Source organism: Oncorhynchus masou, chromosome 24 (genome assembly GCF_036934945.1).
Source record: "Oncorhynchus masou masou isolate Uvic2021 chromosome 24, UVic_Omas_1.1, whole genome shotgun sequence".
Classification (NCBI taxonomy): Eukaryota; Metazoa; Chordata; class Actinopteri; order Salmoniformes; family Salmonidae; genus Oncorhynchus; species Oncorhynchus masou.
The window spans coordinates 14,488,424-14,510,570 of NC_088235.1; the positions used below are offsets into that span (position 1 = coordinate 14,488,424).

Here is a 22,147-nt window from a genome sequence, read left to right on the forward strand (position 1 = left end):
ATAGAGAGAGAGAGAGAGTATAGAAAGAGAGAGGTATAGGAAGGGAGGGGTATAGAGAGAGAGAGAGAGATAGAAAGAGAGGTATAGGAAGGGGGAGGTATAGAGAGAGAGGTATAGAAAGAGAGAGTATAGAAAGAGAGAGGTATAGAGAGAGAGAGAGAGTATAGAAAGAGAGGTATAGGAAGGGAGGGGTATAGAGAGAGAGAGAGAGAGAGAGTATAGAAAGAGAGGTATAGAGAGAGAGGTATAGAGAGAGGTATAGAAAGAGAGAGGTATAGAAAGAGAGAGAGAGAGAGAGAGAGAGAGAGAGAGAAAACGAGTTATAGACAGAGAGAGAGAGAGAGAACGAGTTATAGAGAGCGAGAGCGAGAGCGAGAGAGAGAGAGAGAGAGAGAGAGAGAGAAAGAGATGTATAGAAAGAGAGAGGTATAGAAAGAGAGAGGTATAGAGAGAGAGAGGTATAGAGAGAGAGAGGTATAGAGAGAGAGGTATAGAGAGAGAGGTATAGAAAGAGAGAGGTATAGGAAGGGAGAGGTATAGAGAGAGAGGTATAGAAAGAGAGAGGTATAGAAAGAGAGAGGTATATAGAGAGAGAGGTATAGAGAAAGAGAGGTATAGAGAGAGAGGTATAGAAAGAGAGAGGTATAGAGAGAGAGGTATAGAAAGAGAGAGAGGTATAGAGAGAGAGGTATAGAGAGAGAGATATAGAGAGAGAGAGGTCTATAGGGAGAGAGAGGTATATAGAGAGAGAGATATAGAGAGAGAGCGAGAGAGAGAGAACGAGTTATAGAAAAAGAGAGGTATAGAGAGAGAGAGAGAGAGAGAGAGAGAGAGAGAGAGGGAGAGAGAGAGAACGAGTTATAGACAGAGAGAGAGAGAACGAGTTATAGAGAGCGAGAGCGAGAGAGAGAGAGAGAGAGAGGTATAGAGAGAGATGTATAGAAAGAGAGGTATAGAAAGAGAGAGGTATAGAAAGAGAGAGGTATAGAAAGAGAGAGGTATAGAGAGAGAGAGGTATAGAGAGAGAGAGGTATAGAAAGAGAGAGGTATAGAGAGAGGTATAGAGAGAGAGAGGTATAGAGAGAGAGGTATAGAGAGAGAGAGGTATAGAGAGAGAGAGAGGTATAGAGAGAGAGGTATAGAAAGAGAGAGGTATAGGATAGAGAGGTATAGAGAAAGAGAGGTATAGAAAGAGAGAGGTATCGAGAGAGAGGTATAGAGAGAGGGATAGAGAGAGAGAGGAATAGAAAGAGAGAGGTATAGAGAGAGAGAGAGGTATAGAGGGAGAGAGAGGTATAGAGAGAGAGAGGTATAGAAAGAGAGAGGTATAGAGAGAGAGGTATAGAAAGAGAGAGGTATAGAAAGAGAGAGGTATAGAGAGAGAGAGAGAGAGAGAGAACGAGTTATAGAAAAAGAGAGGTATAGAAAGAGAGAGAGAGCGAAAGGGAGAGAGAGAGAATGAGTTATAGAAAGAGAGAGAGAGAGAGAGAGAGAGAGAAGGAGAGAGAAAGAGATAGAGAGATCCTATATGGGGTGTTGATTCAGACAGTCCCTGTGTGGGTAAGACTGGGGCCACCCATATGAAAAATATATGCATGCATGACAACAAGTTGTTTTGGATAAAATATCTGCTAAATGACCTATATAGTGGTTAAAAGGCAGAGGGTGACTCACTTCTCTGTACGGAAAGCAGGCTGGGTGTCTGTCTGACCCACCCCTACACCCACCCCTACACCCACCCCTACACCCACACACACACACACACAATGGTATTTATACGCAGTGGCCTCTGTGATTCACTCCACCTGCAGAGTGGGTGTACTCTATGTTGACATCACAGAGGGAGCAGGTTGTTCAAAATAGGGCCATCTCTGCTGCTGTCCTCTCCTCTGTCCTGCTCCAGTCTGTCCCCTACTTTCCTCTGTCTGTCCTCTACTCTCTCCTCCCTCTCATCTCCTCGTCTCTCCATACTCTATAATACCTCATCTCCTCCCTCTCCTCTCCTCGTCTCTCCATACTCTATAATACCTCATCTCCTCCCTCTCCTCTCCTCGTCTCTCCATACTCTATAATACCTCATCTCCTCCCTCTCATCTCCTCTTCTCTCCATACTCTATAATACCTCATCTCCTCCCTCTCCTCTCCTCTTCTCTCCATACTCTATAATACCTCATCTCCTCCCTCTCCTCTCCTCTTCTCTCCATACTCTATAATACCTCATCTCCTCCCTCTCCTCTCCTCGTCTCTCCATACTCTATAATACCTCATCTCCTCCCTCTCCTCTCCTCGTCTCTCCATACTCTATAATACCTCATCTCCTCCCTCTCCTCTCCTCTTCTCTCCATACTCTATAATACCCCATCTCCTCCCTCTCCTCTCCTCGTCTCTCCATACTCTATAATACCTCATCTCCTCCCTCTCCTCTCCTCTTCTCTCCATACTCTATAATACCTCATCTCCTCCCTCTCCTCGTCTCTCCATACTCTATAATAACTCATCTCCTCCCTCTCCTCTCCTCTTCTCTCCATACTCTATAATACCTCATCTCCTCCCTCTCCTCTCCTCGTCTCTCCATACTCTATAATACCTCATCTCCTCCCTCTCCCTCGTCTCTCCATACTCTATAATACCTCATCTCCTCCCTCTCCTCGTCTCTCCATACTCTATAATACCTCATCTCCTCCCTCTCCTCTCCTCTTCTCTCCATACTCTATAATACCTCATCTCCTCCCTCTCCTCTCCTCTCCATACTCTATAATACCTCATCTACTCACTCTCCTCTCCTCTCCTCGTCTCTCCATACTCTATAATACCTCATCTCCTCCCTCTCCTCTCCTCGTCTCTCCATACTCTATAATACCTCATCTCCTCACTCTCCTCTCCTCGTCTCTCCATACTCTATAATACCTCATCTCCTCCCTCTTCACACTCCCTCCTGTCCTCTCATCCTCTAATATATAAAATAATATAAATAAAATATGCCATCACTCGCTCCTGTCTTGTCCAGTACTCTCCTCTCCTCCATCACTCTCTCCTGTCTTGTCCAGTACTCTCCTCTCCTCCATCACTCTCTCCTGTCTTGTCCAGTACTCTCTTCTCCTCCATCACTCTCTCCTGTCTTGTCCAGTACTCTCCTCTCCTCCATCACTCTCTCCTGTCTTGTCCAGTACTCTCTTCTCTTCCATCACTCTGTCCTGTCTTGTCCAGTACTCTCTTCTCCTCCATCACTCTCTCCTGTCTTGTCCAGTACTCTCTTCTCCTCCATCACTCTCTCCTGTCTTGTCCATTACTCTCCTCTCCTCCATCACTCTCTCCTGTCTTGTCCAGTACTCTCTTCTCCTCCATCACTATCTCCTGTCTTGTCCAGTACTCTCCTCTCTTCCATCACTCTCTCCTGTCTTGTCCAGTACTCTCCTCTCTTCCATCACTCTCTCCTGTCTTGTCCAGTACTCTCCTCTCCTCCATCACTCTCTCCTGTCTTGTCCAGTACTCTCTTCTCCTCCATCACTCTCTCCTGTCTTGTCCAGTACTCTCTTCTCTTCCATCACTCTCTCCTGTCTTGTCCAGTACTCTCTTCTCTTCCATCACTCTCTCCTGTCTTGTCCAGTACTCTCCTCTCTTCCATCACTCTCTCCTGTCTTGTCCAGTACTCTCCTCTCCTCCATCACTCTCTCCTGTCTTGTCCAGTACTCTCTTCTCCTCCATCACTCTCTCCTGTCTTGTCCAGTACTCTCCTCTCCTCCATCACTCTCTCCTGTCTTGTCCAGTACTCTCTTCTATCACTCTCTCCTGTCTTGTCCAGTACTCTCTTCTATCACTCTCTCCTGTCTTGTCCAGTACTCTCTTCTCCTCCATCACTCTCTCCTGTCTTGTCCATTACTCTCCTCTCCTCCATCACTCTCTCCTGTCTTGTCCAGTACTCTCCTCTCCTCCATCACTCTCTCCTGTCTTGTCCAGTACTCTCCTCTCCTCCATCACTCTCTCCTGTCTTGTCCATTACTCTCTTCTCCTCCATCACTCTCTCCTGTCTTGTCCAGTACTCTCCTCTCTTCCATCACTCTCTCCTGTCTTGTCCATTACTCTCTTCTCCTCCATCACTCTCTCCTGTCTTGTCCATTACTCTCCTCTCCTCCATCACTCTCTCCTGTCTTGTCCAGTACTCTCTTCTCCTCCATCACTATCTCCTGTCTTGTCCAGTACTCTCCTCTCTTCCATCACTCTCTCCTGTCTTGTCCAGTACTCTCCTCTCTTCCATCACTCTCTCCTGTCTTGTCCAGTACTCTCCTCTCCTCCATCACTCTCTCCTGTCTTGTCCATTACTCTCTTCTCCTCCATCACTCTCTCCTGTCTTGTCCAGTACTCTCCTCTCTTCCATCACTCTCTCCTGTCATGTCCAGTATTCTCTTCTCCTCCATCATTATCTCCTGTCTTGTCCAGTACTCTCCTCTCCTCCAATCACTCTCTCCTGTCTTGTCCAGTACTCTCCTCTCATCCATCACTCTCTACTGTCTTGTCCAGTACTCTCCTCTCCTCCATCACCCTCAATGTCTGTCCTTTCATCTTCTCTCCACACTCTGTGATACTTCCCCTCCTCTTCCCCTACCTCTCTCCTCCCCTCTGCCTCTCCAGTCCACCCTCTCTTCTCTTCTCCTCTCCTCTAATCTTCTCTCCTTCTCTTTCAATACCGTCTAGAAAAGATCACCTGTTAGCTTCTCCTGTACACTCTCTTTCCTGCAACTGGCAATCCATCAAAATAAACTGGCCAAACTTCACAAGTTATATGCTAGGCTATCAAACACATAGGAATACAATTCTCCATCCTCTTTCCTACCTACACAGTAAATGATTTCACTGGAGGTTGAACCCTGACCCTCATATCTCCAAGGCTGACAGGTCATTCTTCAAAGCCAGTGAGGCCACTGAACAAGGAACTATTTCTGTGTCATAGTAACCGTGTTGATGTGTATGAGACTGTGCTTCAACATCCACTTACTAAACAAATCCTCCATTGGGACAATCAATCTCCTCCACTTCATAAAGCTGATTGAAAAGTTAATGATCATTCTCTCACTGCATGTGCCTCTGTAAAACTAAAGCTAATGTCTGCCTGGACTGTAAAACTCTTTCTCTAGGGTGGACAGGGAAGGTTCAGTTTGTCTAGAGTGGACAGGGAAGGTTCAGTGTGCCTAGGGTGGACAGGGAAGGTTCAGTGTGTCTAGGGTGGACAGGGAAGGTTCAGTTTGTCTAGGGTGGACAGGGAAGGTTCAGTGTGTCTAGGGTGGACAGGGAAGGTTCAGTGTGTCTAGAGTGGACAGGGAAGGTTCAGTGTGCCTAGGGTGGACAGGGAAGGTTCAGTGTGTCTAGAGTGGACAGGGAAGGTTCAGTTCCTCTAGGGTGGACAGGGAAGGTTCAGTTTGTCTAGGGTGGACAGGGAAGGTTCAGTGTGTCTAGGGTGGACAGGGAAGGTTCAGTGTGTCTAGGGTGGACAGGGAAGGTTCAGTGTGTCTAGGGTGGACAGGGAAGTTTCAGTTTGTCTAGGGTGGACAGGGAAGGTTCAGTTCCTCTAGGGTGGACAGGGAAGGTTCAGTGTGTCTAGGGTGGACAGGGAAGGTTCAGTTCCTCTAGGGTGGATAGGGAAGGTTCAGTTTGTCTAGGGTGGACAGGGAAGGTTCAGTTCCTCTAGGGTGGACAGGGAAGGTTCAGTTCCTCTAGGGTGGACAGGGAAGGTTCAGTTTGTCTAGGGTGGACAGGGAAGGTTCAGTTTGTTTAGGGTGGAGAGGGAAGGTTCAGTTTGTCTAGGGTGGACAGGGAAGGTTCAGTTCCTCTAGGGTGGACAGGGAAGGTTCAGTTTGTCTAGGGTGGACAGGGAAGGTTCAGTTTGTCTAGGGTGGACAGGGAAGGTTCCATTTGTCTAGGGTGGACAGGGAAGGTTCCGTTTGTCTAGGGTGGACAGGGAAGGTTCTGTTTGTCTAGGGTGGACAGGGAAGGTTCCGTTTGTCTAGGGTGGACAGGGAAGGTCCAGGTCCTCTAGGGTGGACAGGGAAGGTTCCGTTTGTCTAGGGTGGACAGGGAAGGTCCAGGTCCTCTAGGGTGGACAGGGAAGGTTCCGTTTGTCTAGGGTGGACAGGGAAGGTTCAGGTCCTCTCGGGTGGACAGGGAAGGTTCAGGTCCTCTAGGGTGGACAGGGAAGGTTCAGGTCCTCTAGGGTGGACAGGGAAGGGTCAGTGTGTGGTTGTATGTGTGTGTGTGTGTGTGTGTGTGTGTGTGTGTGTGTGTGTGTGTGTGTGTGTGTGTGTGTGTGTGTGTGTCAGTCTCTCCATACACAACAGCAGGAGAGGAAGGGTATCCCCCTAACACAGCGCTGAGAGAGACAACCCTTCCTGCACGCTCACCTTTCAGACACTGCTGGAGCACACAGGGACAACAAAGACCGCTGTGAGTGATTCAACAATATAAACACAGCTTTAGGACACACACACTCTCTCTCTCTCACACACACACACACACACACACACACACACACACACACACACACACACACACACACACACACACACACACACACACACACACACACACACACACACACACACCCACCATCCAGCTGTGAATGTAAAACAGTAATTAGTCTGTCCTCTTCCTTTCCGATCTCAACAGGAAATGCTAGTTTCCTCTGTGTAATGCTGTATTCTTCTAGTGGTGAAGCTTCCTCTTCTACTAGTATGCTGAGTCAAGGTTTTATTTTTGGCTAAATAGCTGGCTAATGTTTTTGTTTGAAAAAATGCATCTGGGCACAGTAGCATCTTTTTTGTTTCACCTGGCTGCCAGTTCCTGATCTTTTGAAAACATCATGTGAGGAGTGGTCTGAAGCGTGAGAGGAATGGGAGACAGAGGACTACAACAGTGGTGAGACAGACGGCTCGTAGAGAAGACCACTGGATACTATTCTGAACTTTGTGTTGTGAGCTTTCTGCGCGCCAAGAGCTGCTGAGACGTCACCCAAGTGGTGAAACACAGAGTGAAGGAGGAGGAGTCCAGTGGCTGTAAGAGTCAGGCTGCCTCCCAGCTCCCTCCGCTCAGGACATGAACTGACCCTCTCCATCTGCAGAGGATGTAGCATTCAAAGTCTTGGCCTCTATTGGTTGACCTGTCAGAATAGATTGTTTGTTTGTGTTTTGCTTATGAAGTGCTTGGAGATTTCTATTATGAAAAGCGCTATAGAAGTTAATAATAATATATTATCACTGGTAACCCTAGAAGGAAGGACACACACAGCAACTTAACCAAGGAGGAGGCAACAGAAGCATTGGACTGTCATAAAAGGAATAGGTATTTTACAGAGTGAATAATGTGAAGCCTCTGGTTGAAACTCTGGGGACAAGTTGCCCCACACTGATCTAAGATCCTAACCTTAGCCATTATACTATAGGTTTACGACCTGTTTACTGGTACTGGGTAGGTTCATAAAGGTTTACTACCTGTTTACTGGTAGGGTTTAAAGGTGTACTACCTGTTTACTGGTAGGGTTTACTACCTGTTTACTGGTAGGTAAAGGTACTACCTGTTTACTGGTAGGGTTCACCTGTTTACTGGTAGGGTTCATAAAGGTTTACTACCTGTTTACTGGTTTACTAAATGTTTACGACCTGTTTACTGGTAGGGTTCATAAAGGTTTACTACCTGTTTACTGGTAGGGTTCATAAAGGTGTACTACCTGTTTACTGGTAGGGTTCATAAAGGTTTACTACCTGTTTACTGGTAGGGTTCATAAATGTTTACTACCTGTTTACTGGTAGGGTTCCTACCTGTTTACTGGTAGGGTTCATAAAGGTTTACTACCTGTTTACTGGTAGGGTTCATAAAGGTTTACTACCTGTTTACTGGTAGGGTTCATAAAGGTTTACTACCTGTTTACTGGTAGGGTTCATAAAGGTTTACTACCTGTTTACTGGTAGGGTTCATAAAGGTTTACTACCTGTTTACTGGTAAGGTTCATAAAGGTTTACTACCTGTTTACTGGTAAGGTTCATAAAGGTTTACTACCTGTTTACTGGTAGGGTTCATAAAGGTTTACTACCTGTTTACTGGTAGGGTTCATAAAGGTTTACTACCTGTTTACTGGTAGGGTTCATAAAGGTTTACTACCTGTTTACTGGTAAGGTTCTAAAGGTTTACTACCTGTTTACTGGTAAGGTTCATAAAGGTTTACTACCTGTTTACTGGTAGGGTTCATAAAGGTTTACTACCTGTTTACTGGTAGGGTTCATAAAGGTTTACTACCCTGTTTATTTCATAAAGGTTTACTACCTGTTTACTGTAGGGTTCATAAAGGTTTACTACCTGTTTACTGGTAGGGTTCATAAAGGTTTACTACCTGTTTACTGGTAGGGTTCATAAAGGTTTACTACCCGTTTACTGGGTTTACTGGTAGGGTTCATAAAGGTTTACTACCTGTTTACTGGTAGGGTTCATAAAGGTTTACTTTACTGGTAGGGTTCATAAAGTTTACTACCTGTTTACTGGTAGGGTTCATAAAGGTTTACTACCTGTTTACTGGTAGGGTTCATAAAGGTTGACTACCTGTTTACTGGTAGGTTTCATAAAGTTTTACATCTTTGAAGTTGTTTGTGGTGAGTATCAAAGCCAATTACACATTTTCAAAATGGCGCTTAAGCCACGTGTGGTCTCGGTGTGTTCGTTTCTGGGGCCAGTCAGAATGGTTAGAATGTGTTTGTGTTTTAGAAATTGTTGGGAAGGGACTCAGATCCAGAGTCACTGGGCCGGAGCAAGGAGTTTGGATAGCCAGACAACTATTTTTATCCCATTGGGCCTGTCAATTTAAAGATTGTGTGTGTGTGTGTGTGTGTGTGTGTGTGTGTGTGTGTGTGTGTGTGTGTGTGTGTGTGTGTGTGTGTGTGTGTGTGTGTGTGTGTGTGTCGGTCCCTGCCCTGTTCTGCTACAATAACAGCCTCATGCTCCCCCATGCAATCACTCATGATGGACAAGCAGCACAACACTTCAATGGCCCGATGCATTTTGCAGGACAAAACTACTTTTTGGCCATTCATCTGTTGTCTGATTTGCATTTTACAGGTTCGACAAAATAATGGATGTCATAAGGTGAATTCACCAATTTGTAAGTCGCTCTGGATAAGAGCGTCTGCCAAATGACTTAAATGTAAATGTAATAATTTTTGGGGGTGTTATTATAATTAGTGACGATTATGCAGATGATGTTGGGGAGAAATGAATTCTTAACTACATTTTTGAAAATGCAGAACGAAATACAGTCTGGCTTTTAAACAATACAGCGAAAGAAGAGATTGTTCGAATAAATGACTGTAACAACATTATCTCCCATCATGATCTAGACATTTTTCCAGGGTTGTAAATGTGTAATTAGAAGCGTTGATGGTCTATTAAGATAAAGTCTTCCCGAACGCATCCCTAATTACCCTGAAGGGGGGTTCATTCCGTTGGTAATCCGAAGCGTTTTGGCACGCAACGGTACATTTATAAAAGTTCATCGGTGCCTCAAAGCGGAAAACTCTTTCACCAACACCATTCATCACCACTGACTGACCCAAGTTTCTCTGCCACAGTCACACAACACCAAACGTATAGGCTATGCCTATTTTCTGGTTGATTTACAAGCCTAACCTTGGACACTACAACATTTAGGCTTCAAGGGTGAATGTAAAATAGGCTACACATATTAGGTAGACGAATACCAAATCGAGCTTTCAGCAAGACCGAAGTCAAGTCACAGAACGGAGTTCTCCCTACCTTTGACTTTCGTTAAGGTGAGCACCGGGCTGTTGCAAGCGGACAGCGGGGCAACCCTGGCCGAATGCTTCTTCATAGTGATGAGCTCGGAAAGGCTGAGCTCTCCCCTCTTCGGCTACATCCCTGAATCTGGTGGGGTACCGACTATGGGACTTTTGATGCTTCTTGTCTTTACTCTTCTCTAAACCTCAGCAGTTTTCCGCTACCTCTCTCGTCCTCTCTCGGCTCCGCAGTCTTTCGCTACCTCTCGTGCATCCACCTTCGGCCCCTCCGTTCCTCAACTCTCCCTCAGTCGTTTATTTCTTCTTCTGATTCGATTCCCCTCCCTCATTCCCCCCCTCCCTTCCCCGGTTCTGCAGTATCCCGCCAGCGCGTGAGGCTGGGCTGTCTCTCTCTCTCTCTTCACATGTTAAACAGTAGAGGCAATTGCTGCAATTTGCTACGTCACGCGTACCGTAGGCATCCACCATCTCCCTCACTTGTATTATCTCTCCCCCCCGGGCCCCTCTGTACGTCCCGAGCCAGACGTGCCGTGCCCGCTGCCAACCCACCAGACCCCCCGAAGCGCGGTTCCCGGGGGCAGGTGGTTGGTGACTCAGAACCGGTTGCAGCTTGGAGATGTGAGGAAGGATCGATCACGGCGGGCAGCGGTGTAACTGCTGTACATTGGAGTGGCAGGGATAGTGTGAGTGATCTGATGAGACTGGGGCTGATGTAGAGGGAAAATATACTGTAGCCTACCCGTCCTATTCAAGGGTTATATGAAGACACAAGGCTTGCACGGGGAGGCAGCTTTCCTTCTCAATAGAAAGTCTTGGAAAAATACAATTTTCGCCAAGCTGGTCTCAGAGCATTTCCTATTATTCTGTATGTAAATCTAGGACACTTAATTTAGTATGTTATTTCACGTTTCGTATGGTTTGTATTAATTTGTGAGGTTAGGGGCTAAGGGTTAGTTAAAAGCTAGGTTAGGGTTAGCTACCTGGCTAAGGGTTAGGGGTTAAAGATTAGGGTTTAAGGGTTAGGGTTAGGGGAAGGGTTAGCTAAAAGGTTAAGGTTAGGGTTAGGGGAAGGGTTAGGGTTAAGGTTAAGGGTTAGCTAAAATTAGCTAAAAGGTTAAGGTTAGGGTTAGGGAAGGGTTAGCTAAAAGGGTTAAGGTTAGGGGAAGGGTTAGCTAAAATGGTTAAGGTTAGGGAAGGGTTAGCTAAAAGGGTTAAGGTTAGGGGAAGGGTTAGCTAAAAGGGTTAAGGTTAGGGGAAGGGTTAGCTAAAAGGGTTAAGGTTAGAGGAAGGGTTAGCTAAAAGGGTTAAGGTTAGGGAAGGGTTAGCTAAAAGGGTTAAGGTTAGGGGAAGGGTTAGCTAAAAGGGTTAAGTTTAGGGGAAGGGTTAGCTAAAAGGGTTAAGGTTAGGGGAAGGGTTAGCTAAAAGGGTTAAGTTTAGGGGAATGGTTAGCTAAAAGGGTTAAGGTTAGAGGAAGGGTTAGCTATAAGGGTTAAGTTTAGGGGAAGGGTTTGCTAACATGCAAAGTAGCTCAAAAGTAGTAAGTAGCTGAAAAGTTGCTAAGTAGCTAAAATTGTCTGTGATGAGATTTGAACTTACAACCTTTGGGTTCGTGTTAAACTCCCGACCAACCACCCTACTTTCGTTTTTGCCCTAAGTAACCATCTGTCTTATCTTAATCATGCCAAACATTATACATCATACGAATTTGAGTGTCCCAGATTTACTTTAATATGTTACGTCTAGTCTATGAGACCAGGCTGTTTACGCAGCATATTTTATCCAGTACACCGATTTTACACAGTGTGAGAAAATAAAAGCACATTATACTGATTTATATTATCCCTCTGGAATTGGTTTGTCTTTTGCTCTGGTTGAAAAATACACCTGCCATTCTAACATTGTGTTATTACTAGTAGTGGGATCGATTGAAGTTGACGAAGAAGCATTTAGTTTAGGGTTGCCTAAATAGCATTGCCTAAATAGCAACACCTTATAAATCAAATCAATCAAATTGTACTGCGCCCATTTTAAACATTAGCATCTAAGTTTGAATAGTATCCTTGTTGTTCCTCAACATGTTTGATCAATACCCTGCTGATAACCACTCCACCACCGCCCATTATCTTTCATAATGCTCTTCCTAAACCCCCTGGAGGATACGATGACTGACACACACAACTCACAACAACTGACACACACAACTCACAACAACTGACACACACAACTCACAACAACTGACAGGCATCATTCTCCCCAGGGCAGGTAGAAGTGATGAATGGCAGCTCTGACCAACTGACTGAGGATACTCTCTGTGTGTGTGTGTGTGTGTGGCTATGTGTGTATGGTTGTGTGTGTGTGGCTATGTGTGTATGTTTGTGTGTGTGTGGCTATGTGTGTATGGTTGTGTGTGGCTATGTGTGTATGGTTGTGTGTGTGTGGCTATGTGTGTATGGTTGTGTGTGTGTGGCTATGTGTGTATGGTTGTGTGTGTGTGGCTATGTGTGTGTGTGTGTGGCTATGTGTGTGGTTGTGTGTGTGTGGCTATGTGTGTATGGTTGTGTGTGTGTGGCTATGTGTGTATGGTTGTGTGTGTGTGGCTATGTGTGTATGGTTGTGTGTGTGTGGCTATGTGTGGTTGTGGTTGTGTGTGTGTGTGCTATGTGTGTGTATGGTTGTGTGTGTGTGTGTGGCTATGTGTGTATGGTTGTGTGTGTGTGGCTATGTGTGTATGGTTGTGTGTGTGTGGCTATGTGTGTATGGTTGTGTGTGTGTGGCTATGTGTGTATGGTTGTGTGTGTGTGGCTATGTGTGTATGGTTGTGTGTGTGTGGCTATGTGTGTATGGTTGTGTGTGTGTGTGGCTATGTGTGTATGGTTGTGTGTGTGTGGCTATGTGTGTATGGTTGTGTGTGTGTGGTGGCTATGTGTGTATGGTTGTGTGTGTGTGGCTATGTGTGTATGGTTGTGTGTGTGTGTGTGCTATGTGTGTATGGTTGTGTGTGTGTGTGGCTATGTGTGTATGGTTGTGTGTGTGTGGCTATGTGTGTATGGTTGTGTGTGTGTGTGGCTATGTGTGTATGGTTGTGTGTGTGTGAGTGGCTATGTGTGTATGGTTGTGTGTGTGAGTGGCTATGTGTGTATGGTTGTGTGTGTGTGTGTGTGTGGCTATGTGTGTATGGTTGTGTGTGTGTGTGTGGCTATGTGTGTATGGTTGTGTGTGTGTGTGTGTGTGGCTATGTGTGTATGGTTTTGTGTGTGTGTGTGTGTGGCTATGTGTGTATGGTTGTGTCTGTGTGTGCGTGTGTAAAATCTGTTGGGGGAGTGTGTACATGACTAAAAGAAGCCACTCTGAATAATTCACTGGCTCGACTCTTCCTCTTCACTAGATTCTACAGGCTCATATCCCCTGATCTGATAACTAGGACAAGGTGTTGAACAGGCTAGGATCCCCTGATCTGTTAACTAGGACAAGGTGTTGAACAGGCTAGGATCCCCTGATCTGATAACTAGGACAAGGTGTTGAACAGGCTAGGATCCCCTGATCTGTTAACTAGGACAAGGTGTTGAACAGGCTAGGATCCCCTGATCTGTTAACTAGGACAAGGTGTTGAACAGGCTAGGATCCCCTGATCTGTTAACTAGGACAAGGGGTTGAACAGGCTAGGATCCCCTGATCTGATAACTAGGACAAGGTGTTGAACAGGCTAGGATCCCCTGATCTGATAACTAGGACAAGGGGTTGAACAGGCTAGGATCCCCTGATCTGATAACTAGGACAAGGTGTTGAACAGGCTAGGATCCCCTGATCTGTTAACTAGGACAAGGTGTTGAACAGGCTAGGATCCCCTGATCTGATAACTAGGACAAGGGTTGAACAGGCTAGGATCCCCTGATCTGATAACTAGGACAAGGGGTTGTGTCCCAAATGGCACCCTATATATTGAAGCTCGATCCATAGATTTGTTTAATTCATCCCTTCTTCCCCTGTGGGCCCTGGTCGAAAGTAGTGCTCTATATAGGGAACATAATGCCATTTGGGACAGAGATACACAGAACTCTACAAAAACACACCAGACACGCTAACCCTCCTTCCCTTCCAATCCTCTCTCTCCCAACTCACTTACCTTGGAACCCAGAATCAAATATGTCCTAACATTTACTTGAAGAGACTGTCACTAGACACAAAGTGTTCACCAAGTGCTAGGCTCGAGGTTCAAGGAAATGAATGTCTCGCTCTACTAACTACGGTAACTACTGTTCACTGTTGCCTTTCTTACACACCATTTCACCATTTCACCATTTCCTACACCACCGGAAAAGAGTCCTTAGTGCATGAAGAACATGTTCTTTTCCAAACCCAAACCCTCTCCCCCCAGTCCTCTCTCCCCCCAGTCCCCTCTCCCCCCAGTCCTCTCTTCCCCCAGTCCTCTCTTCCCCCAGTCCTCTCTTCCCCCAGTCCCCTCTTCCCCCCAGTCCCCTGTTCCCCCAGTCCTCTCCTCCCCCAGTCCCCTGTTCCCCCAGTCCTCTCTTCCCCCAGTCCTCTCCTTCCCCAGTCCTCTCTTCCCCAGTCAGTCCTCTCTTCCACAGTCCCTCTTCCCCCAGTCCCCTCTTCCCCAGTCCTCTCTTCCCCCAGTCTTCTCCTCCCCCAGTCCTCTCCTCCCCCCAGTCCTCTCCTCCCCCAGCCCTCTCTTCCCCCAGTCCTCTCTTCCCCCCAGTCCTCTCCTCCCCCAGTCCCCTGTTCCCCCAGTCCTCTCTTCCCCCAGTCCTCTCCTCCCCCAGTCCTCTCCTCCCCCAGTCCTCTCTTCCCTCAGTCCTCTCTTCCCCCAGTCCTCTCTTCCCCCAGTCCTCTCTTCCCCCAGTCCTCTCTTCCCCAGTCCTCTCCTCCCCCAGTCCTCTCTTCCCCCAGTCCTCTCTTCCCCCAGTCCTCTCCTCCCCCAGTCCCCTCTTCCCCCAGTCTTCTCCTCCCCCAGTCCTCTCCTCCCCCAGTCCTCTCTTCCCCCAGTCCTCTCCTCCCCCAGTCCTCTCTCTTCCCCCAGTCCTCTCTTCCCCCAGTCCTCTCCTCCCCCAGTCCTCTCCTCCCCCAGTCCTCTCCTCCCCCAGTCCTCTCCTCCCCCAGTCCTCTCCTCCCCCAGTCCTCTCTTCCCCCAGTCCTCTCTTTACCAGTTGTTCCCACTAATATAATTGATTGGACAGTTTCTACCATTTTCCACTGCTCCCCGTGCGTCAGTGTCAGGGTCTGTGTTTGGGTTAGAGGGAAGAGACAGAAACAGAGGATGAGAGCTGATGGATCAGGAGATAGAGAGAGGGAAAGGGGGAGGTGAGAGGGAAAGAGAGGGAGGGAGAGAGAAAAATAGGGAGTAGGATGAGGAGACAGAGAGGGAGAGAGGAGAGACACGTGAGAGGAAAAGAGAGAGTGGGAGATGGATGAGGAGAGAGAGAGGGAGTGGGGGGAGAAATGTGAGAGAGAGGAAGAGAGAGAGAAAAAGAGGGAGGGGAAGAAAGAAAGAGAGAGAAAGAGGGAAGAGAAAACGGGAGAGAAAGAAAGAGGTGATTACTATAGAAAAGAGTGAGAGAGGTGATGGAAGAGAGAGAGGGAAGAGAGGGAGAGAGATCTGCACAGGATGTTTGATGGATAATGTAAACACACTATAAACACCGTCAGGAACCAATAAGAGAGAGTCACTCACGTCATCATCCTGCAGGCTACAGGTTTGGCATGTCGGGATGTTATTGTGTATGTGTGTGTGTGCTTGCGTGCATGTGTGTCTGCGTTCATGCTCATGCCTGCATGTGTGTCTGCGTTCAGTGTCTGCGTTCATGCTCATGCCTGCATGTGTGTCTGCGTTCATGCTCATGCCTGCATGTGTGTCTGTGTTCATGCTCATGCCTGCATGTGTGTCTGCGTTCAGTGTCTGCGTTCATGCTCATGCCTGCATGTGTGCTCATGCCTGCATGCGTTCATGCTCATGCCTGCATGTGTGTCTGCGTTCATGCTCATGCCTGCATGTGTGTCTGCGTTCATGCTCATGCCTGCATGTGTGTCTGCGTTCATGCTCATGCCTGCATGTGTGTCTGCGTTCATGCTCATGCCTGCATGTGTGTCTCATGCTCATGCCTGCATGTGTGTGTCTGCGTTCTGCGTTCATGCTCATGCCTGCATGTGTGTCTGTGTTCATGCTCATGCCTGCATGTGTCTGTGTTCATGCTCATGCCTGCATGTGTGTCTGTGTTCATGCTCATGCCTGCATGTGTGTCTGTGTTCATGCTCATGCCTGCATGTGTGTCTGCGTTCATGCTCATGCCTGCATGTGTGTCTGTGTCATGCTCATGCCTGCATGTGTGTCTGTGTTCATGCTCATGCCTGCATGTGTGTCTGCGTTCATGCTCATGCCTGCATGTGTGTCTGTGTTCATGCTCATGCCTGCATGTGTGTCTGCGTTGCTCATGCTCATGCCTGCATGTGTGTCTGCGTTCATGCTCATGCCTGCATGTGTGTCTGCGTTCATGCTCATGCCTGCATGTGTGTCTGCGTTCATGCTCATGCCTGCATGTGTGTCTGCGTTCATGCTCATGCCTGCATGTGTGTCTGCGTTCATGCTCATGCCTGCATGTGTGTCTGCGTTCATGCTCATGCCTGCATGTGTGTCTGCGTTCATGCTCATGCCTGCATGTGTGTCTGCGTTCATGCTCATGCCTGCATGTGTGTCTGCGTTCTCATGCCTCATGCCTGCTCATGCATGTGTGTCTGCGTTCATGCTCATGCCTGCATGTGTGTCTGCATGTCATGCATGCTCATGCCTGCATGTGTGTCTGCATGTTCATGCTCATGCCTGCATGTGTGTCTGCGTTCATGCTCATGCCTGCATGTGTGTCTGTGTTCATGCTCATGCCTGCATGTGTGTCTGCGTTCATGCTCATGCCTGCATGTGTGTCTGTGTTCATGCTCATGCCTGCATGTGTGTCTGCGTTCATGCTCATGCCTGCATGTGTGTCTGCGTTCATGCTCATGCCTGCATGTGTGTCTGCGTTCATGCTCATGCCTGCATGTGTGTCTGCGTTCATGCTCATGCCTGCATGTGTGTCTGCGTTCATGCTCATGCCTGCATGTGTGTCTGTTCATGCTCATGCCTGCATGTGTGTCTGTGTTCATGCTCATGCCTGCATGTGTGTCTGCGTTCATGCTCATGCCTGCATGTGTGTCTGTGTTCATGCTCATGCCTGCATGTGTGTCTGTGTTCATGCTCATGCCTGCATGTGTGTCTGTGTTCATGCTCATGTGTCTGCGTTCATGCTCATGCCTGCATGTGTGTCTGCGTTCATGCTCATGCCTGCATGTGTGTCTGCGTTCATGCTCATGCCTGCATGTGTGTCTGTGTTCATGCTCATGCCTGCATGTGTGTCTGCGTTCATGCTCATGCCTGCATGTGTGTCTGCGTTCATGCTCATGCCTGCATGTGTGTCTGTGTTCATGCTCATGCCTGCATGTGTGTCTGTGTTCATGCTCATGCCTGCATGTGTGTCTGTGTTCATGCTCATGCCTGCATGTGTGTCTGTGTTCATGCTCATGCCTGCATGTGTGTCTGCGTTCATGCTCATGCCTGCATGTGTGTCTGTGTTCATGCTCATGCCTGCATGTGTGTCTGTGTTCATGCTCATGCCTGCATGTGTGTCTGTGTTCATGCTCATGCCTGCATGTGTGTCTGTGTTCATGCTCATGCCTGCATGTGTGTCTGCGTTCATGCTCATGCCTGCATGTGTGTCTGTGTTCATGCTCATGCCTGCATGTGTGTCTGTGTTCATGCTCATGCCTGCATGTGTGTCATGTTCATGCTCATGCCTGCATGTGTGTCTGTTCATGCTCATGCCTGCATGTGTGTCTGCGTTCATGCTCATGCCTGCATGTGTGTCTGTGTTCATGCTCATGCCTGCATGTGTGTCTGCGTTCATGCTCATGCCTGCATGTGTGTCTGTGTTCATGCTCATGCCTGCATGTGTGTCTGTGTTCATGCTCATGCCTGCATGTGTGTCTGTGTTCATGCTCATGCCTGCATGTGTGTCTGTGTTCATGCTCATGCCTGCATGTGTGTCTGTGTTCATGCTCATGCCTGCATGTGTGTCTGTGTTCATGCTCATGCCTGCATGTGTGTCTGTGTTCATGCTCATGCCTGCATGTGTGTGGAAAAGCTGATCCTGTACTGTGTTTTTCACAGAAAAACCCCATTAGAAAACAGCCAAGAGCTTTTATATAGAACAGTGTTTATCTGGTCGAGCTAGACCCTGTTTACACCCAGACACCATTACAGTAGCAGGGTAATGGGCTGTACAACAGATTACAGACTCCTGCTATAGACTAGCATTCTCCACAGCATTTAGACTCATATACAATACATCATTGACTTGTAAAACAGTGTGTAACTGTTTCACATGCAATAGCTCAGATCGTGTAAAGATCAATATAAAAGCTGGGCTGTGTCTCAAATGCCACCCTATTCCCTATAAATTGCACTACTTTTGACCAGGCCCCATTGCGCTCTGCTCAAAAGTAGTGTACTAGCTAGGGAATGGGGTCCCTTTGGGATGCAGCCCTGTCGAGCATCATGTCTTGTTAATTTCATTAAAAGGGACTAGTGATTGCTGTAATTGGTTTTCTCCATGCAGCTTCACTCCCAGGGGTGTTTTGTGAGGTCATTAATACAATCAGAAACCAGCTCTCTCTCCGACGGGACAGACAGACTGACAGACAAACAGACAGACAGACAGACAGACAGACAGACAGACAGACTGACAGACAAACAGGCTGACAGACAGACAGACAGACAGACAGATTGACAGAAAGACAGACAGACTGTTGCCTACCAAGAATACATTTAACTTCCCCTCTGCTCTCATTTCTATGAGCTATAATGTCTTACCCCTACCTACATGTACAAATGAGCTCAACTAACCTGTACCCCCGCACATTGACTCAGTACCACCCTGTATATACCCTCATTATTGTTATGTTAGTGTTACTTTGTATTATTTTTTACTTTAGTTAATTTAGTAAATATTTTCTTAACTCTATTTCTTGAACAACATTGTTGGTTAAGGGCTTGTAAGTAAGCATTTCACGGTAAGGTTGTATTCTGCCTATGTGAAAAATAACATTGAAATTATTTGATGATGAAGTATGTGTGTGTGTGTGTGTGTGTCTTTGTATGTGAGTGCGTGTGTGTGTGCATAAGTGTATTTGTGTGTATTGCCTCCATGTGTTGTGTGTTGCCTCCGTAAATAACATCTCACTCTCCCTCTGATCTCAGTCCTATTCCTGTGAGCCCTGGTTGGGCTGGAGAAGTTGACGTTAATCAGAAAGGAGGACACTGTCAGGAGTTATAGAAGTTCTCTCTCTCTCTCTCTCTCTGTGTAGATATAAACAGGTGTTATTAAGTGCAGTGCTGCTCTTGAGTCCCAGGTCTCTAATGAGCTCTCTGGATGCTTCACAAAATGTTGAGAGGATAATACATGAACATAAACCGAACACAAACACCTCTCCCAGGCCAACACCTCTCCCCATTGGCTATGTCCCTGCCGCCTGACCAAGACCCGGACCCACAGGGGGCTGGCGCCCAGATGAGGGGAGTCAGAAGGGAATGTTCTCTGGATGGAACTAATAGGTTTAAAATCCTCCCATGGTGATAGTGTGAAATAGGCAGGAATGAAAGGCTATCATCTCTCTACTTCCATGTCTAGGACAGCGATGTGATTCAACTGTATGGGCAAATATATGTGCATTTAAAGGGGCAATCGGCCGTTCAAACCACAATAGCAGTCACCTGCCACTGTTGAACAGCAGAGGGATCTGGCTGGATAAATGTAACCACTCGAATTCCTAGACAGAGCTATGGATGCAAGGACTGACCTTCCATGATACCAACATTATCCTTTTTAAGGCTTTTTGAGGCTCTACAGTGTTTGTTTAAAATTGCATTGTTTACAAACAATAGAGTAAAACAAGCTGATATTTTGGGTTCTGATGAGGAATGAAACGACAAGCTCATTAGGATGCAGTTCTGTTCTTTGACAATCAAAGGGTATATATCAGACACGTTCAAAGGAAAACAAATAGATGGACTGTACCAATCTCAGATTGCCCCTTGCCTAGCCATGCCGAGCTAACGTGTAGTTAATTGTTATTGAAACATTGTAACGGCTTTCTTTATGTGAAGGAGAGTCGGACCAAAATGCGGCGTGGCTATTGAGATTCATGTTTAATGAAACAAAGGAAACACGAATCAATACAAAAACAACAAACGTAACGTGAAAACCGAAACAGCCTAAACTGGTGCAAACTAACACAAGAACAGGAGCAAGGACAATCACCCACCAAAACCCAACACCAAACAGGCTACCTAAATATGGTTCCCAATCAGAGACAATGACTAACACCTGCCTCTGATTGAGAACCATATCAGGCCAAACATAGAACTAGACAAACTAGACATGTAACATAGAATGCCCACTCATATCACACCCTGACCAAACAAAACATAGAAACATACAAAGCAAACTATGGTCAGGGTGTGACAAACATATTATACTATAGCATTTATGCCTCATTTTTTGATAGCAACTACAGGTGCTGATACGATCTGTATTTATCAGGGAGAATGTAGTAATGTTGTCCGGTAGAGTTACAGTAGATGAGGTAGCTCTGACCTGGAAAAACGGTTCACTTCCCATAGTCTGCCTTGTGAGGCTAATAACCATGGATGAAAAGTAAAAGAGCTTCTTATATTTTTATCCTCTCGCCGTCTCGGAATAGTGCTTGAAAAGGATGCTGGGGCAAGGAGGAGGAAAAACAACAGGGGAGTGTGGGGAGGGGGTGGGGAGGGGGGAGTGGGGAGGGGGTGGGGGAGTGGGGAGGGGGGGGGGGAGGGGGAGTGGGGAGGGGGGGGGGGGAGGGGGGTGGGGGAGTGGGGAGGGGGGTGGGGAGGGGGGTGGGGAGGGGGAGTGGGGAGGGGGGGGGGGAGGGGGGTGGGGAGGGGGGGGGGAGGGGGGTGGGGGGGGAGTGGGGAGGGGGGAGGGGAGGGGGGTGGGGAGGGGGTGGGGGAGTGGGGAGGGGGGGTGGGGAGGGGGAGTGGGGAGGGGGGGGGGGGAGGGGGGTGGGGGAGTGGGGAGGGGGGGGGGAGGGGGGTGGGGAGGGGGAGTGGGGAGGGGGGTGGGGAGGGGGAGTGGGGAGGGGGTGGGGAGGGGGGCGGGGGGGGGGAGTGGGGAGGGGGAGTGGGGAGGGGGGGGGAGGGGGAGGGGGAGGGGGAGTGGGGAGGGGGTGGGGAGGGGGAGTGGGGAGGGGGGTGGGGAGGGGGGTGGGGAGGGGGAGTGGGGAGGGGGGTGGGGAGGGGGGGGGGAGGGGGAGTGGGGAGGGGGGTGGGGAGGGGGAGGGGGGGGGAGGGGGGTGGGGAGGGGGGTGGGGAGGGGGAGTGGGGAGGGGGTGGGGAGGGGGGAGTGGGGAGGGGGGGGGAGGGGGTGGGGAGGGGGAGTGGGGAGGGGGGTGGGGAGGGGGTGGGGAGGGGGAGTGGGGAGGGGGGGTGGGGAGTGAGTGTTGAGGGGTGTGTGTGTGTGTGTGTGTGTGTGTGTGTGTGTGTGTGTGTGTGTGTGTGTGTGTGTGTGTGTGTGTGTGTGTGTGTGTAGTCACCTGGATGCTTGTGTGTGGATGGGTTTGATCTTCCTCCATATTCTGCCGTTTCCAGTTACGACAGTAATTTACAACATTAACAATGTCTATTCTGCATTTCTGATTAATTTGATGTTATATTAATGGACAAAAATGTATTTTTCTTTCAAAAACTAAGACATTTCTAAGTGACCCAAAACTTTTGAATGGTAGTGTACATACAGACACACACACATACTCAGAGGGGGCAAACATAAGCATATGAGCGAGAGCCCAGAGTGAGGCCTAACAGCACAACACCAGCTCTGCAAGTCATGGGTCAAAGACCTCATCACATCACAGAACTCATTACTTCCTCCTACGTCCTCAGTGTCAACTCCCTCCGACAAACTCTCTCAGACAAACTGCCTCAGACAAACTCCCTCCGACAAACTGCCTCCGACAAACTCCCTCCGACAAACTCTCTCAGACAAACTGCCTCAGACAAACTCCCTCCGACAAACTCTCTCAGACAAACTGCCTCAGACAAACTGCCTCAGACAAACTGCCTCAGACAAACTGCCTCAGACAAACTGCCTCAGACAAACTGTCTCAGACAAACTGCCTCAGACAAACTGCCTCAGACAAACTGTCTCAGACAAACTGCCTCAGACAAACTCTCTCAGACAAACTGCCTCAGACAAACTGTCTCAGACAAACTCTCTCAGACA

General features: G+C 47.9%; 1 protein-coding gene across 1 annotated transcript in view; it reads right to left on the reverse strand.

Annotated features, from left to right (window-relative positions):
• LOC135511856 (solute carrier family 35 member F3-like) overlaps nt 1-10,103 on the reverse strand; it is an 83,592-nt gene extending 73,489 nt beyond the window's left edge. The window contains 1 exon segment of the mRNA XM_064933345.1: nt 9,787-10,103. Within this exon segment, the coding sequence (XP_064789417.1) occupies nt 9,787-9,862 (76 nt within the window). The 5' untranslated portion in view covers nt 9,863-10,103.
• Between the last annotated feature and the right edge of the window lie 12,044 nt (nt 10,104-22,147).